This window comes from Puntigrus tetrazona, unplaced genomic scaffold (assembly GCF_018831695.1).
Source record: "Puntigrus tetrazona isolate hp1 unplaced genomic scaffold, ASM1883169v1 S000000684, whole genome shotgun sequence".
In the NCBI taxonomy this organism is placed as follows: domain Eukaryota; kingdom Metazoa; phylum Chordata; class Actinopteri; order Cypriniformes; family Cyprinidae; genus Puntigrus; species Puntigrus tetrazona.
In genome coordinates this window covers 59411-79043 of record NW_025048298.1, presented here as the reverse complement: position 1 = coordinate 79043, position 19633 = coordinate 59411, and the positions used below count along the sequence as shown (strand labels likewise).

The 19633-nt window shown below is 39.1% G+C and overlaps 1 protein-coding gene across 1 annotated transcript; it reads right to left on the bottom strand.

Annotated features, from left to right (window-relative positions):
• Window positions 1-12064: 12064 nt before the first annotated feature.
• LOC122334935 lies at window positions 12065-14560 on the bottom strand. The gene is made up of 3 exons (XM_043232800.1): window positions 14154-14560; window positions 13374-13542; window positions 12065-12533 (listed from the first exon to the last, which is right to left on the bottom strand). The coding sequence occupies exons 1-3, from the start codon at window positions 14527-14529 to the stop codon at window positions 12398-12400; spliced, it is 681 nt and encodes a 226-aa protein (XP_043088735.1). The 5' UTR covers window positions 14530-14560; the 3' UTR covers window positions 12065-12397.
• Between the last annotated feature and the right edge of the window lie 5073 nt (window positions 14561-19633).

The following is a 19633-nucleotide window of genomic DNA, read 5'->3' as shown; positions in this document are numbered from 1 at the left end:
TCTCTGCACGGAATTTCAGTAGCATGTACAACGACCACATTAAACAGTCCATTTCCAGCTAAAGGACACAAAAACACCCATTGTACGAATAAAGAAACTCGTTCGGACTAATCACGTGGTCGCGTGATAGCGTTACAAACAAACTAAGACTTCTAAAGTTGTTTGACCACGAACAAAATTAAATAAAATCTTTTGAAGCGTGTTCATAAATCGTAAACCTACGCTCAACGCGATCACTCCAAACTGTGTCTCTTTGTTCATGTAAACGAGAGTTTTTATCGACTTTAGCTGAAATGGAGTTTTCAACGTGGTTAAGCTGTGCGATACTGATACCCTGTTCTCCGAACTACTAAGCGGATAAGATCAAATAAGGTCCACCACATCCACTCTCCTTTAAATGGAGAGAAAAGGTTTATCGGTCTGACGCGGTGTCAGTGGCGTCTAACGAGCACGTTAAACAGTCCATTTCCAGCTGAAGGCGATAAAAACCCCATTGACACGAATAAAGAAACTCCGTTCGGACTAATCACGTGGTCACGTGATGACGTGTCAAACAAACTAAAACTTCTAAAAGTTGTTTGACACGAACAAAATTAAATTAAATCTTTGAGCGTCTTCATAAATCATAAAACTACTCCACGCTCAAGCGCGAACCACTCCAAACTGTGTCTCTTTGTTCATATGTGAGAGTTTTTATAAACTTTAGCTGAAATGGAGTTTTCAACGTGGTCGCTGTGCGATCACTGATACCCTGTTCTCCGAACTACTAAGCGAATAAGATCAAATAAGGTCCACCACATCCACTCTCTTTAAATGGAGAGGCAAAGGTTTATCCGGTCTGACACGGTGTCAATAACGTCCCTAACGACCACGTTAAACAGTCCATTTCAGCTGAAGGCGACAAAAACACCCGGTGACACGAATAAAGAAACTCCGTTCGGACTAATCACGTAGTCCGCGTGATGGCGTGTCAAACAAACTAAGACTTCTAAAAGTTGTTTGACCACGAACAAAATTAAATTAAATCTTTGAAGCGTGTTCATAAATCGTAAAACTACTCCACGCTCAGCGCGAACACTCCAAACTGTGTCTCTTTGTTCATGTAAGCGAGAGTTTTTTTATCGAATTTAGCTGAAATGGAGTTTTCAAGCGTTAATTAAGCTGTGCGATACTGATACCCTGTTCTCCGAACTACTAGCGAATAAGATCAAATAAGGTCCACCACATTCACTCTCCTTTAAATGGAGAGAAAAGGTTTATCGGTCTGACACGGAGTTTCAGTAGCGTTACAACGACCACGTTAAAAGTCCATTTTCAGCTGAAGGCGACAAAAACACCCATTGACACGAATAAAGAAACTTCGTTCGGACTAATCACGTGGTCACGTGATGGCGTATCAAACAAACTAAGACTTCTAAAAGTTGTTTGACACAGAACAATTTTAAATTAAATCTTTGAAGCGTGTTCATAAATCGTAAAACTACTCCACGCTCAACGCGAACACTCCAAACTGTGTCTCTTTGTTCATGTAAACGAGAGTTTTTATCGACTTTAGCTGAAATGGAGTTTTCAACGTGGTCGCTGTGCGATACTAATACCCTGTTCCCCGAACTACTAAGCGAATGAGATCAAATAAGGTCCACCACATCCACTCTCCTTTAAATGGAGAAAAAGGTTTATCGGTCTGACGCGGTGTCAGTAGCGATACAACGAGCACGTTAAACAGTCCATTTTCAGCTGAAGGCGACAAAAACACCCATTGACACGAATAAAGAAACTCCGTTCGGACTAATCACGTGGTCACGTGATGACGTGCCAAACAAACTAAGACTTCTAAAAGTTGTTTGACACGAACAAAATTAAATTAAATCTTTGAAGCGTTCATAAATCCTAAAACTACTCCACGCTCAACGCGATCACTCCAAACTGTGTCTCTTTGTTCATGTAAACGAGAGTTTTTATCGACTTTAGCTGAAATGGAGTTTTCAACGTGGTCGCTGTGCGATACTGATACCCTGTTCTCCGAACTACTAAGCGAATAAGATCAAATAAGGTCCACCACATCCACTCTCCTTTAAATGGAGAGAGAAAAGGTTTATCGGTCTGACGGAGTTTCAGTAGCGTACAACGAAACACGTTAAACAGTCCATTTCCAGCGAAGGCGACAAAAACACCCATTGACACGAATAAAGAAACTCCGTTCGGACTAATCTGCGTGGTCGCGTGATGGCGTGTCAAACAAACTAAGACTTCTAAAAGTTGTTTGACACGAACAAATTTAAATTAAATCTTTGAAGCGTGTTCATAAATCGTAAAACTACTCCACGCTCAACGCGAACACTCCAAACTGTGTCTCTTTGTTCATGTAAACAAGAGTTTTTATCGACTTTAGCTGAAATGGAGTTTTCAACGTGGTCGCTGTCGCGATACTGATACCCCCTGTTCTCCGAACTACTAAGCGAATAAGATCAAATAAGGTCCACTACATCCACTCTCCTTTAAATGGAGAGAAGGTTTATCGGTCTGACACGGAGTTTCAGTAGCGTTACAACAACCACGTTAAACAGTCCATTTCCAGCTGAAGGCGACAAAACACCCATTGACACGAATAAAGAAACTCCCGTTCGGACTAATCACATTAGTCGCGTGATGGCGTGTCAAACAAACTAAGACTTCTAAAAGTTGTTTGACACGAACAAAATTAAATAAAATCTTTTGAAGCGTGTTCATAAATCCTAAACCTACGCTCAGCGATCACTCCAAACTGTGTCTCTTTGTTCATATGGCGAGAGTTTTTATCGACTTTAGCTGAAATGGAGTTTTCAACGTGAGTCGCTGTGCGATACTGATACCCTGTTCTCCGAACTACTAAGCGAATAAGATCAAATAAGGTCCACCACATCCACTCTCCTTTAAATGGAGAAAAGGTTGCTCGGTCTGACACGGAGTGTCAGTAACGTACAACGAGCACGTTAAACAGTCCATTTCCCGCTGAAGCGATAAAAAACCATTGACCTGCGAATAAAGAAACTCCGTTCGGACTAATCACGTGGTCACGTGATGACGTGTCAAACAAACTAAGACTTCTAAAAGTTGTTTGACACGAACAAAATTAAATTAAATCTTTGAAGCGTCTTCATAAATCGTAAAACTACTCCCACGCTCAACGCGAACACTCCAAACTGTGTCTCTTTGTTCATGTAAGCGAGTTTTTATCGACTTTAGCTGAAATGGAGTTTTCAACGTGGTCGCTGTCGCGATACTGATACCCTGTTCTCCGAACTACTAAGCGAATAAGATCAAATAAGGTCCACCACATCCACTCTCCTTTAAATGGAGAGCAAAGGTTTATCGGTCTGACACGGAGTGTCAGTAACGCATACAACGAGCACGTTAAACAGTCCATTTTCAGCTGAAGGCGACAAAAACACCCATTGACACGAATAAAGAAACTCCGTTCGGACTAATCACGTGGTCACGCGTGATGGCGTATCAAACAAACTAAGACTTCTAAAAGTTGTTTGACACGAACAAAATTAAATTAAATCTTTGAAGCGTGTTCATAAATCGTAAAAACCTACTCCACGCTCAACGCGAACACTCCAAACTGTGTCTCTTTGTTCATGTAAACGAGAGTTTTTATCTACTTTAGCTGAAATGGAGTTTTCAACGTGGTCGCTGTGCGATACTGATACCCTGTTCTCCGAACTACTAAGCGAATAAGATCAAATAAGGTCCACCACATCCACTCTCCTTTAAATGGAGAGAAAAAGGTTTATCCCGGTCTGACCGCGGAGTTTCAGTAGCGATACAACGACCACGTTAAAAAGTCCATTTCCAGCTGAAGGCGACAAAAACACCCATTGACACGAATAAAGAAACTCGTTCGGACTAATCACGTGGTCACGTGATGACGTGTCAAACAAACTAAGACTTCTAAAAGTTGTTTGACACGAACAAAATTAAATAAAATCTTTGAAGCGTGTTCATGAATCGTAAACCTACTCCACGCTCAACGCGAACACTCCAAACTGTGTCTCTTTGTTCATGTAAACGAGAGTTTTTATCTACTTTAGCTGAAATGGAGTTTTCAACGTGGTAAGCTGTCTTGATACTAATACCCTGTTCTCCGAACTACTAAGCGAATAAGATCAAATAAGGTCCACCACATCCACTCTCCTTTAAATGGAGAGAAAAGGTTGCTCGGTCTGACACGGAGTGTCAGTAGCGTCTAACGAGCACGTTAAACAGTCCATTTTCAGCCGAAGGCGACAAAAACACCCATTGACACGAATAAAGAAACTCCGTTCGGACTAATCACGTGGTCACGTGATGACGTGTCAAACAAACTAAGACTTCTAAAAGTTGTTTGACACGAACAAAATTAAATTAAATCTTTGAAGCGTGTCATAAATCCTAAAACTACTCCACGCTCAACGCGATCACTCCAAACTGTGTCTCTTTGTTCATGTAAACGAGAGTTTTTATCGACTTTAGCTGAAATGGAGTTTTCAGCGTGGTGGCTGTGCGATGCTGATACCCTGTTCTCCGAACTACTAAGCGAATAAGATCAAATAAGGTCCACCACATCCACTCTCCTTTAAATGGAGAGAAAAGGTTCATCGGTCTGACACGGAGTTTCAGTAGCATTACAACGACCACGTTAAACAGTCCATTTCCAGCTAAAGGACACAAAAACACCCATTGACACGAATAAAGAAACTCCGTTCGGACTAATCACGTGGTCACGTGATGACGTGTCAAACAAACTAAGACTTCTAAAAGTTGTTTGACACGAACAAAATTAAATAAAATCTTTTGAAGCGTGTTCATAAATCGTAAACCTACGCTCAACGCGATCACTCCAAACTGTGTCTCTTTGTTCATGTAAGCGAGTTTTATCTACTTTAGCTGAAATGGAGTTTTCAACGTGAGTCGCTGTGCGATACTGATACCCTGTTCTCCGAACTACTAAGCGAATAAGATCAAATAAGGTCCACCACATCCACTCTCCTTTAAATGGAGAGAAAAGGTTTATCGGTCTGACACGGAGTGTCAGTAACGTACAACGACCACGTTAAACAGTCCATTTCCAGCTGAAGGCGACAAAAACACCCATTGACACGAATAAAGAAACTCCGTTCGGACTAATCACGTGGTCACGTGATGACGTGTCAAACAAACTAAGACTTCTAAAAGTTGTTTGACACGAACAAAATTAAATAAAATCTTTGAAGCGTGTTCATAAATCGTAAAACTACTCCACGCTCAACGCGATCACTCCAAACTGTGTCTCTTTGTTCATGTAAACGAGAGTTTTTATCGACTTTAGCTGAAATGGAGTTTTCAACGTGGTCGCTGTGCGATACTGATACCCTGTTCTCCGAACTACTAAGCGAATAAGATCAAATAAGGTCCACCACATCCACTCTCCTTTAAATGGAGAGAGAAAAGGTTCATCGGTCTGACACGGAATTTCAGTAACGTACAACGACCACATTAAACAGTCCATTCCCAGCTAAAGGACACAAAAACACCCATTGACACGAATAAAGAAACTCCGTTCGGACTAATCACGTGGTCACGTGATGACGTTGCAAACAAACTAAGACTTCTAAAAGTTGTTTGACACGAACAAAATTAAATAAAATCTTTTGAAGCGTGTTCATAAATCGTAAACCTACGCTCAACGCGATCACTCCAAACTGTGTCTCTTTGTTCATGTAAACGAGAGTTTTTATCTACTTTAGCTGAAATGGAGTTTTCAACGTGGTCGCTGTGCGATACTGATACCCTGTTCTCCGAACTACTAAGCGAATAAGATCAAATAAGGTCCACCACATCCACTCTCCTTTAAATGGAGAGAAAAGGTTTATCGGTCTGACACGGAGTTTCAGTAACGTACAACGACCACGTTAAACAGTCCATTTCCAGCTGAAGGCGACAAAAACACCCATTGACACGAATAAAGAAACTCCGGTTCGGACTAATCACGTGGTCACGTGATGACGTGTCAAACAAACTAAGACTTCTAAAAGTTGTTTGACACGAACAAAATTAAATTAAATCTTTGAAGCGTGTTCATAAATCCTAAAACTACTCCACGCTCAACGCGAACACTCCAAACTGTGTCTCTTTGTTCATGTAAACGAGAGTTTTTATCGACTTTAGCTGAAATGGAGTTTTCAACGTGGTCGCTGTGCGATACTGATACCCTGTTCTCCGAACTACTAAGCGGATAAGATCAAATAAGGTCCACCACATCCACTCTCCTTTAAATGGAGAGAGAAAAGGTTTATCGGTCTGACACGGAGTGTCAGTGACGTACAACGAGCACGTTAAACAGTCCATTTTCAGCTGAAGGCGACAAAAACACCCATTGACACGAATAAAGAAACTCCGTTCGGACTAATCACGTGGTCACGTGATGACGTGTCAAACAAACTAAGACTTCTAAAAGTTGTTTGACACGAACAAAATTAAATTAAATCTTTGAAGCGTGTTCATAAATCGTAAAACTACTCCACGCTCAACGCGAACACTCCAAACTGTGTCTCTTTGTTCATGTAAACGAGAGTTTTTATCGAATTTAGCTGAAATGGAGTTTTCAACGTGGTCGCTGTGCGATACTGATACCCTGTTCTCCGAACTACTAAGCGAATAAGATCAAATAAGGTCCACCACATCCACTCTCCTTTAAATGGAGAGAGAGAAAAAGTTTATCGGTCTGACAGGGAGTGTCAGTAACATACAACGAGCACGTTAAAAAGTCCATTTTCAGCTGAAGGCGACAAAAACACCCATTGACACGAATAAAGAAACTCGGTTCGGACTAATCACGTGGTCACGTGATGACGTGTCAAACAAACTAAGACTTCTAAAAGTTGTTTGACACGAACAATTTTAAATTAAATCTTTGAAGCGTGTTCATAAATCGTAAAACTACTCCACGCTCAACGCGAACACTCCAAACTGTGTCTCTTTGTTCATGTAAACGAGAGTTTTTATCGACTTTAGCTGAAATGGAGTTTTCAACGTGGTCGCTGTGCGATACTAATACCCTGTTCCCCGAACTACTAAGCGAATGAGATCAAATAAGGTCCACCACATCCACTCTCCTTTAAATGGAGAGAGAAAAGGTTTATCGGTCTGACACGGAGTGTCAGTAACGTACAACGAGCACGTTAAACAGTCCATTTTCAGCTGAAGGCGACAAAAACACCCATTGACACGAATAAAGAAACTCCGTTCGGACTAATCACGTGGTCACGTGATGACGTGCCAAACAAACTAAGACTTCTAAAAGTTGTTTGACACGAACAAATTTGAATTAAATCTTTGAAGCGTGTTCATAAATCGTAAAACTACTCCACGCTCAACGCGATCACTCCTAACTGTGTCTCTTTGTTCATGTAAACGAGAGTTTTTATCTACTTTAGCTGAAATGGAGTTTTCAACGTGGTCGCTGTGCGATACTGATACCCTGTTCTCCGAACTACTAAGCGGATAAGATCAAATAAGGTCCACCACATCCACTCTCCTTTAAATGGAGAGAGAAAAGGTTTATCGGTCTGACACGGAGTTTCAGTAACGTTACTAACGACCACGTTAAACAGTCCATTTTCAGCTGAAGGCGACAAAAACACCCATTGACACGAATAAAGAAACTCCGTTCGACTAATCACGTGGTCACGTGATGACGTGTCAAACAAACTAAGACTTCTAAAAGTTGTTTGACACGAACAAAATTAAATAAATTCTTTTGAAGCGTGTTCATAAATCGTAAACCTACTCCACGCTCAACGCGATCACTCCAAACTGTGTCTCTTTGTTCATGTAAACGAGAGTTTTTATCTACTTTAGCTGAAATGGAGTTTTCAACGTGGTCACTGTGCGATACTGATACCATGTTCTCCGAACTACTAAGCGAATAAGATCAAATAAGGTCCACCACATCCACTCTCCTTTAAATGGAGAAAGAAAAGGTTTATCGATCTGACACGGTGTGTCAGTAACGATACTAACGACCACGTTAAACAGTCCATTTCCAGCTGAAGGCGACAAAACACCCATTGACACGAATAAAGAAACTCCGTTCGGACTAATCACGTGGTCACGTGATGACGTGTCAAACAAACTAAGACTTCTAAAAGTTGTTTGACACGAACAAAATTAAATAAAATCTTTTGAAGCGTGTTCATAAATGCGTAAACCTCCACGCTCAACGCGATCACTCCTAACTGTGTCTCTTTGTTCATAAACGAGTTTTTATCTACTTTAGCTGAAATGGAGTTTTCAACGTGGTGGCTGTCTCGCGATACTGATACCCTGTTCTCCGAACTACTAAGCGAATAAGATCAAATAAGGTCCACCACATCCACTCTCCTTTAAATGGAGAGAAAAGGTTTATCGGTCTGACACGGAGTGTCAGTAACGCACTAACTAGCACGTTAAACAGTCCATTTTCAGCTGAAGGCGACAAAAACACCCATTGACACGAATAAAGAAACTCCGTTCGGACTAATCACGTGGTCACGTGATGACGTGTCAAACAAACTAAGACTTCTAAAAGTTGTTTGACACGAACAAATTTAAATTAAATCTTTGAAGCGTGTTCATAAATCGTAAAACTACTCCCACGCTCAACGCGAACACTCCAAACTGTGTCTCTTTGTTCATGTAAACGAGAGTTTTTATCGACTTTAGCTGAAATGGAGTTTTCAACGTAGTCGCTGTGCGATACTGATATCCTGTTCTCCGAACTACTAAGCGAATAAGATCAAATAAGGTCCACCACATCCACTCTCCTTTAAATGGAGAGAGAAAAGGTTTATCGGTCTGACACGGAGTTTCAGTAACGTACAACGACCACGTTAAACAGTCCATTTCCAGCGAAGGCGACAAAAACACCCATTGACACGAATAAAGAAACTCGTTCAGACTAATCACGTGGTCACGTGATGACGTGTCAAACAAACTAAGACTTCTAAAAGTTGTTTGACACGAACAAAATTAAATTAAATCTTTGAAGCGTGTTCATAAATCGTAAAACTACTCCACGCTCAACGCGAACACTCCAAACTGTGTCTCTTTGTTCATGTAAACGAGTTTTTATCGACTTTAGCTGAAATGGAGTTTTCAACGTGGTCGCTGTTCTCCTAACTACTAAGCGGATGAGATCAAATAAGATACTGATATCCCTGTTCTCGAACTACTAAGCGGATGAGATCAAATAAGGTCCACCACATCCACTCTCCTTTAAATGGAGAAAAAGGTTTATCGGTCTGACGAGTTTTATCGACTTTAGCGGGAGTGTCAGTAACGCTGATACGAACGAGCACGTTAAACAGTCCATTTTCAGCTGAAGGCGACAAAAACACCCATTGACACGAATAAAGAAACTCCGTTCGGACTAATCACGTGGTCACGTGATGACGTGTCAAACAAACTAAGACTTCTAAAAGTTGTTTGACACGAACAAATTTAAATTAAATCTTTGAAGCGTGTTCATAAATCGTAAAACTACTCCACGTTCAACGCGAACACTCCAAACTGTGTCTCTTTGTTCATGTAAACGAGAGTTTTTATCGACTTTAGCTGAAATGGAGTTTTCAACGTGAGTCGCTATGCGATACTGATACCCTGTTCTCCCCGAACTACTAAGCGAATAAGATCAAATAAGGTCCATGTAACAGACTTTAATAAGAGTTCATTTTAATTCATTTTGTTTGGTGTTGCCTTTGTAATATTTAATGTGTAATGACCAAATTATTTTCGTTGTTTATTGGGGACTTTTATTTTGAAACAAAATCCGCTTTTAACAACGCACGGCACTAAAGAGAAAAGGGAATGGGAGAGTGAACGCTTCATGACGGCTTAAAACTCGTTCACGAAGCGATGTAACAAGTTTATTTAGCAACCCCCCGAAAAGGCATAAGGTTTGTGTTTTTTTTACGCTGTTGATTTAATACAAATGTTTTTGTCAGCATCGCTGAATATGTCAGGTAATGTTGATATACGTTTTGTATCACTTTGTTCAGCTCTTACGGTGATTTCTGAAGACGAAAGGGAACAGAAATAAAAGTCTGGAAACATCAGTAAAAGTTTCGGCCATCATTCGGACGGGGTCCGCTACAGTCCACCACATCCACTCTCCTTTAAATGGAGAGAAAGGTTTATCGGTCTGACACGGAGTGTCAGTAACGTACAACGACCACGTTAAACATTCCATTTCCAGCTGAAGGCGACAAAAACACCCATTGACACGAATAAAGAAACTCCGTTCGGTCTAATCACGTGGTCACGTGATGACGTGTCAAACAAACTAAGACTTCTAAAAGTTGTTAGACACAAACAAAATTAAATAAAATCTTTGAAGCGTGTTCATAAATCGTAAAACTACTCCACGCTCAACGCGAACACTCCAAACTGTGTCTCTTTGTTCATGTAAACGAGAGTTTTTATCGACTTTAGCTGAAATGGAGTTTTCAACGTGGTCGCTAAGCGATACTGATACCCTGTTCTCCGAACTACTAAGCGGATAAGATCAAATAAGGTCCACCACATCCACTCTCCTTTAAATGGAGAGAGAAAAGGTTTATCGGTCTGACACGGAGTGTCAGTAACGTACAACGACCACGTCAAACAGTCCATTTTCAGCTGAAGGCGACAAAAACACCCATTGACACGAATAAAGAAACTCCGTTCGGACTAATCACGTGGTCACGTGATGATGTGTCAAACAAACTAAGACTTCTAAAGTTGTTGAACACGAACAAAATTAAATAAAATCTTTGAAGCGTGTTCATAAATCGTAAAACTACTCCACGCTCAACGCGAACACTCCAAACTGTGTCTCTTTGTTCATGTAAACGAGAGTTTTTATCGACTTTAGCTGAAATGGAGTTTTCAACGTGGTCGCTGTGCGATACTGATACCCTGTTCTTCAAACTACTAAGCGAATAAGATCAAATAAGGTCCACCACATCCACTCTCCTTTAAATGGAGAGAAAAGGTTTATCGGTCTGACACGGAGTTTCAGTAACGTACAACGACCACGTTAAACAGTCCATTTCCAGCTGAAGGCGACAAAAACACCCATTGACACGAATAAAGAAACTCCGTTCGGACTAATCACGTGGTCACGTGATGACATGTCAAACAAACTAAGACTTCTAAAAGTTGTTTGACACGAACAAAATTAAATTAAATATTTGAAGCGTGTTCATAAATGGTAAAAACTACTCCCACGCTCAACGAACACTCCAAACTGTGTCTCTTTGTTCATGTAAACGAGAGTTTTTATCGACTTTAGTTGAAATGGAGTTTTCAACGTGGTCGCTGTCTTGATACTGATACCCTGTTCTTCAAACTACTAAGCGGATAAGATCAAATAAGGTCCACCACATCCACTCTCCTTTAAATGGAGAGAAAGGTTTATCGGTCTGACACGCGAGTGTGTCAGTAACGCATAAACGACCACGTTAAACAGTCCATTTTCAGCTGAAGGCGACAAAAACACCCATTGACACGAATAAAGAAACTCTGTTCGGACTAATCACGTGGTCTCGTGATGACGTGTCAAACAAACTAAGACTTCTAAAAGTTGTTAGACACGAACAAAAATTAAATAAAATATTTGAAGCGTGTTCATAAATCAAACCTGCACGCTCAACGCGATCACTCCAAACTGTGTCTCTTTGTTCATGTAAACGAGAGTTTTTATCGACTTTAGCTGAAATGGAGTTTTCAACGTGGTCGCTGTGCGATACTGATACCCTGTTCTCCGAACTACTAAGCGAATAAGATCAAATAAGGTCCACCACATCCACTCTCCTTTAAATGGAGAGAAAAGGTTTATCGGTCTGACACGAGTTTCAGTAACTAAGACTTCTAAAAGTTGTTGAGACACGAACAAAATTAAATATAATCTATGAAGCGTGTTCATAAATCGTTTAAATCGTAAACATTGCTAAACATTCAGATTTTTTCCTTTAAGAAACTATTAAGAGTACTTACATACTAATTGATGAATACAAATCAAAATTAAATAATCAAAAACCGTGTCCCAAGTATTTTTAATGAAGACTGGCAGGCATTTCAAACAACATTACAGTTTTTTTTCTGTTCTTGTGTTTTATCAGAAGTATACAATGGCTTAAGATCAGTCTTAAAATCAGCATCAGACTACGCATTTAAAATTTAGATTCAGAGTTTAAAACATTTCTGTTACCTAACTGCCACTTCAAACTGAGCTTGGGAATAAATAAAGGTTGTCAAATATTTACAATAATAACTACTAAAGCAGAACAAAGCACAACACAAGTGCTTAGAGAGTATACATTTCAACGTTTAACAAAAGTTTAAACATGGAAACCGTTTCCGTTGCAGGCCACCTTTACGAGGTCTCTCGCCACTCGTGATCAGAAAGGTCAGAGATTAAGGTGAAGACTCTTGGGTTCACTGGGAGTCGTTTTTTGTTCTTCTTTTCCACAACCTTTGTGCCCTTTTCAGGATTGATGATGAAGAAGCACCTTTAAAAGAAAAAAAAACAACAACACTGAAAACCTCTGCAAATGTAGCCACATATACAAAATCTCACAAAAATACACCCCTCACATTTCAACAATCATTTTGATATATATTCTTAAGGGAAAATACTATAGAAATGAAATATGGATATATTTTAGAGTAGTCAATAAGTTTATCTTAAGACGTACCAAAGAAGAATTTCTAGTATATTAAGTACAAAATTAGTGCATGAAAATAGAGCACATTGAGCACTTGAAGTACATTGTGGAAGTGTAGTTGTTTCCCACCAAGCCAGTTTGTGACCCCAGAGTATATATTTCCTCTCTAAAATAACTTAACATACAGCCATAAGTGTCAAAATAGCTTGCAACAGAAGTGAGTACACCTAATGTTAAAACAGATGTATGTCATTTAATCATGCATTGCCATATATCCTATTCATCACATTCATGTTAGTATGAGATAATTGTACACATACCAAATTTGAACATCTCTAATACAATATACACAAATTTGTATGGTCCTGTCAAGCAGACAAAAACATTAACATGATGAATAGGACATGTGGCAATGCATGGTTAAATGACATCCATCTGTAAGTTGTACTCACTTTTGTTGCCAGCTATTTTGACAATAATGACTTCGTATGTTAAGTTATTTTTAGAGAAGAAAAATCTATACTTCTCTACAAGTAACATATTGACTACTTTACAATATATCCATATTTCATTTCTGTAGTATTGTCCTTAAGAAGATATACTAAAATGATTTCTGAAATGTAAGGGGTGTACACACTTTTGAGGGATATTGTAAACCTCTGCCTCCTAGGTGTCTTTACATACCTTTGCAAAAATTCAAGCACTGATGCCAGTTCAGTAGGGTAGTGTATATTGAAACAGTAATAACTGCCGAACATTAGGCAAACAGCAGCGATGAATGTAGTGATGTCATCATTCACAATCTTGCGGTCCACACTGAGCATAAATCGAACAGCAGCATAGCAGGAGGGTCCTGTGGATACATTTCAATACAATAAAGTTATGTGCATGTAGCAAGGTATGTGTATTTACATATTTGACTCATTTGATCATAAAAATTGCAGTTTATTTAGTCCTGCCCTGAAAAACTATTTCACATAATATATTTTACACATTCTACAACACAGATTACTGACTCCTTTTACTAAAGTAACCTAGTTTGAAAGTTTAGTTACCCCAAACGGTTAATAATTAAAAAGTATAAGGTCATTTACAACTATTACTTTAAGGCCAAATATGCAGAACATGTCAAAAGCAAATGATGTGCAAGTTTTATGTCTAATATTAAACAAGACTTGTGAAAAACTACCACAAAACACAGAAACGCTCATGATTTAGGTAAAATCATACAGTATTAAGCATCTAGGGTATCTAAACTTTTGAACTGAATTATTTTGTAAACTGAGTTACTAGTCTGTGTTGTGAAATATATGTAAAACCATCTATTATGTGGTGCAGTTTGATCTGGGCAATCCTAATTAAACATATACTGCAAGGAGTATGTAAAATATATAAACACAAGATAAACATTTAATCATTAAAGCTTTGAGGGTGCTACTGTAAGAGAAGAAAACTTAAACTTACCACACACAATAATGCAAGGCGTCGGAGGCAGGTTGTCCAACTCTACATCCTTTGCAAGGCTTGTCTCTTCTACATAATGAGGAAGGAGCTCTTCTTTCTCATCAAAATAGGAGAGAAGTAGAAGAATCATGTCTTTCACATCCTCTGAGCAACCATTCGTCTGTCCTCTCAAAACTTCAAGTTTTGTGACAGCCTGTAAGACACGCTTGTTCCTGGTTGCACAAACATTCCTCATAAAGTTCAACAGCTTGTTTCCTTTTCTGTCAATGCTGTTCAGGAAGGTCTCTTTAAGTGGTATCCCTGTGAGGTCTTTAAAGTGCACTTCCATTCCACTTTCCTGAAACAAAAATGGCCACTCCTCAGTGAGAGTTTTCATGTCTGTTCCATTGTTGATATCTTTTCGTTGACTGTAGTAGGTAGGCTTCATGAGAACCTTCACTTCCTCTTCATTACAGTCAGTTGTTTGTGACAGACTCCTCATCTTCTCTTTTTCAACAGCTGACTCTCAGCAGTTTCACTGAGGGGCATAAATCTAACTTCCCAATTAATGCAGCCGTATGTATCTTGGACTGCAGCTCTTTTTCAGGTGTGACTTCCTCAGTGTCACATCTGTCTGCCTGTATCATGAATGCGCTTTTTTTTTTGGTGTGCTGGTCCTTCTTGCATTTTCGACCCTGGCTTGAAATTGTTTGACCAAGGAGTAGTATCCAGGACCAATCACACTCTCTTCAATCACATCTTGTAAAGACTTTGGATATTTGGCAACAATCCTTTTGGCGACCTCTGTTAAATTCTTCCTACTTGGACAAGCACAAACTTTCATCATTGCCGCAACAAACAACAATCTCACCATTTCCCTACGCAACCGAGGACTTGGCCTTTCTGTCTCTCAAGTGCCTGCATTAATTCCTCAGGAAACTTATTCCATGGGACTTCAAAGCTGTCCACCCAGTTCACAATAGAAGGAGGTGCTGGGAGAGGAGTAGGAAGAACTCTGGGACAGAAAAGATCCTGGAGACAAACTGACTGGTTGCTCTGGGGTTTCAGAAATTTGTGCTGTAAAAAGTTGGACCAGGAATAGTTCAACCAAAATGAAAACCACCATCACTGTTTATTATCCTATTGTTATTAAAAACAGGTGTTCATTTAGAATGACAAAATAGTAAGTAAATTCCAAACTTGTTTTAACAGTTGAACAGTGACTTTACAGGGATAGTCCACCCAAAATTTATTTTGTGTATATATTTTATTTAATACATTTTATTTTAACAGTGAGGCAAAATATTATTGTGACCATTAAAAGTATAGTTCACCCAAAAATAAAAATTCTGCAATCAATTACTCACCCTCAAGTTGACCCAAACCTGTATATATTTATTTGTTTTGGCTGAAGACAACTAAAGAGATATTTTGAAGAATGTTTGAAAATAAACAGAACAGAGGCACCATTTATATTTCATAGAATGATTTTTTTACTATGAAAGTGAATGGGGCCTCTGATCCGTTTATTTTCAAACATTCTTCAAATATGGGATTTAGTGTGTTCAGCAAAACATAGACCTTTATACAGGTTTGGATCAACTTAAGGGTGAGTAAATGGTGACAGAATTTTCAATTTTGGGTGAACTATCCTTTTAATGGTCACAATTATATTTTGCCTCACTGTTAAAATAAAATGTATTAAATATAATACATTACCAGAAGTAATAACAAAAGCATTTGCTGCTTTTTAATAACAAAAGTAATAAATATGTCTGACCATAAAAAGCGATAGTTAATCTAAAAATTCTACAATTCTGTCATCCTTTACTCGCTCTCAGATTGTTCCAAACGTGTATACATTTCTTTGTTCTGCTAAACACAAAGGAAGATCAATCAATCAATCAATCATTTTTATTTATATAGCGCTTTTAACAACACAGGTTGCATCAAAGCACTGTACAGTATAATGACAGGGATGTATAATGACAGGGATGTATAATGACGAAAGTGACCAGTTTCTTATTAAATGCAGAGACGGTCTCTGTAGTCAATTCAACGATAGTCACTAGAAGTTAAGTGTCCCCAACCAAGCAAGCCAGAGGCGACAGCGGCAAGGAAACAAAACCCCATGCATACAGAATGGAGAAAAAAAAACCTGGGAGAAACCAGACTCAGTTGGGGTCAGTTCTCCTCTGACCGGACGCCCAGCACTTAACTTCCAGTTCAATTTTAAACGCTGCTGTGTCAGGTAGTGTAAATGACTTAGTGTGTGCGTGTGCGTGTGTGTGTGCATCAGGATCTGGTGATCTGTCGACGGGCGCATCTAGGTGTTCTGGTCTCTGATGAACATAATCTCTGGGTGCTGATCCACCATCTAGTCTGGATACAAACTGTGAAAACAGATTGAGAAAGAAACAGGACTAATATTAGCGTAGATGCCATTCTTTTTACGATGTCACAAGTACATCGTATTGTAGGAGTAGTGTTCCCGGTTCCAGCAAATCTAAGTAATGCAGCCTAAAAATCCTTTAACGGATTTGAATAATAAAAGGTGTGTTGGTGTGTTATGTGTAGGCTAAGTTAAAAAGATGTTATTAGTAAGATATTAGTAAGAATGTCAGTAGCCAAACAGGGAGTAAATAGGGATGAGATCTGCTTGGTTACTTACAAATATCTTCCTTTGTGTTTAGCAGAACAAAGAAATGTGTATATACGTTTGGAACAATCGGAGAGTGAGTAACTGACAGAATTGTCATTTTGAAATAAAACTATCCCTTTTTTTGTTAAAATATACATGGACTTACTGGTCTCCTTTAGAACAGAAATAAATTTCCTGGCTTGAATGGGCCTCAGTACAGCTCCCAGATCCGATTCCTGAAGAAATCTGAAATCTTCTGGGGTCTCACTCCAAGTGATTTTAAGGTGTCCTCAAGAGATTTTTAGTTGCGATTGGGAGTTCAGGTAATACAGCATCAATGGCATTGCTAATGTTTGAAATGTTTATCTCTGAATCATCCATTTCTGAAAAACAACCAAAATAAAAATTCACATAAATTAACCAAAACTTGAGAAAATATAGATCAACCATCATGTTCAGTGTGACATCACACTGTGCTTTAATGGAATTACCCTGTTTTCATTCATCATATATGATGTTAAAGGATAGAAATCTGCCAGGTCATTGATTTTCACACAGTGCATTATTTCAGTCTGATTTTCAATTCATGCAAATGGTATGCAGGAATGAACTCTGTTACATACTTTCTCAGCAGAAAATGAACAACTTCATCTTTAATGAAAATAAGTGCAAGTTCTCCAAACTCTACTGAGTCCATATGGTTTGTCACAAGGAACTGGCCTTTTTGTATAAGCGTACTTCTGTACATTACTTCTGCTGAGCTCTGGGTAATATGCAGTGCTGTTTTTTCTCTCAAAGTTAGATCACACATTGACCCTTCTGACAGATAAGCCTGGTACAATTGATGCCTTTCAGAGAGAGAAAGCACAGGTTTTGAAATTCTTTAAGTTTCTAGCACATCTTTTAAAGTAACTGTGCTTGCTCTCAAACCAGCATTGTCCACAACCTGATTAAAGGACCAAACTTTAAAATCAGTGCAGGGTAGTGTCATAAGTAGTGATGCTTAGGCTTTAGTCCATGTCCTGGAAAGAGAGAGAATCTGCAAGCAAGATATTCTTGGATAAGAACATCAAGGTATCGACCTCTGGCAATGAAATTTTCTAAGCACAAATCATCTCCACAATGTCTTTTAGTTGAAGGGTCAACTGCCAAACATCATCCATGGGCTCTTTCACCTTGTCACACATGATCACAGGAAGAAGTCTTAGAAAATTCCAGTTCTGAACAGCCTGACCAGAAAGCCTTACTCCATTGGAGTTCACTGCACATGGCTTACTCAACGCATCAGAGGCACTGTACTTAAATTGCTTAATGCGTCTATTCAGAACTGAATAAGTGAACCACTTTTTCTGCTTGATGAAGTACTTGAGGTAAAGGGCTAAATCATAGGAAAGGATACTCCTCAAAATGTCATGGCCTAAACAAGGTGGTAGGCCAGGCATACAAACATTAAAGTAATTCAGTGAATTAAAAATTGACTCAGATGTTATACCTTCAACGTTTTGTTGTCCCTCAGACTGTAAAATGTCTACTGCAGATTGGTAGTTTTCAGGAGTGCGCTGAGGTCCACATGCATTTGGATCTGTTTGAAAATCTGCTCGTGTTATCCGGCAATACTCTGCAGAAATATTCAGAAAAACTAAAATTTTCTGTAAAACCACCAATATTATGAGACCCCAAATTGTCCCCTGCAATGCACAAAACAGTCCCTTTAACTTTTTCTCTGCCACAGTTATTCCATTGTCTTCCAGGTCTTTAAGTCTGAAATTAGCCTGTCATGGCCAAAGTGTTTAAAGTCTTTTCTCGACACAGCATTACAAGTGACATGTGGTCTGTATTTGATCTTATATGAGGTGGCAAATTAGCCAGAGACAAATATACAGCTAGTACTTTGTGCTTGCTTTTGCTGAACCTAATGGGTCTACCACCTCAAAAGAATCTTGGTATAGAATTAGTTTGAGACTTGATGGGTTCTGAGAAAAGAACTCATTGTTTTTGTATACCTGACCATCAGTGACATCACAAAGCACATCTGTGCATGATAAGCATGTACCCTGTGTAGCACAATTTCGCCATAGGTCAGACTCCAATAAACACGTCAAAGTGTCTTTCAATGGAACATAGTAGGCAAACCTTTGTGACCTTGTTTCATCTCTTCCTAAGTACAACATTACAGGTTCTGTGTATCTGAACATCTCTTTAAAAGCCTTTGTTCTTGAAAAATTGGTTCTCATTGGTCCCTCGTGACTAATGCTGAAAAGGTCAGATTCCTTCACCGCATCACATATTCTACCAATGTCTTCATCTGTTAATTCTAAATCACTTTTCAGAAATGCACTCAATTTATTTAAAGTATATGTCTGTCCTAGTTCATGTATGCTTTGCATCTCTTCAACAATATTTTGTATAGTTGATGCTGGCAGAAGAAATTGTCCATGTAATTTCAAGTAGAAAAGAGAAATATTTCTGAGAAACAGGTCATTGAAATTTTCTGTAAGATGAACTTCGCCATCATCTCACTAAATCTCTCTGTAGGGCCTGATACTAATGGTTCGGTTTCAAGAGACTGAGAAACTGTCTCCTTATAATGATCTCTTATACTGTCCACAGAACATTGTCTGTGTTTCCTGGACATGTGGGATGTAAACGACGACCTTACAGTAAACGTATGGTGGCATCCTGTCACCGGACATGTCACAACACGTCCTTCGCCTATATGTTCCTTTAAGTGAGCTGTTAGCAATTTGACATCGCGACACTGGCACTGGCACATAGACACATTACACGTAAACACCGTAAGGGCATTTGTAGTATCAACATATGAATCTGTGTTATGTTTACGGTAAAAATGAACCTTAAA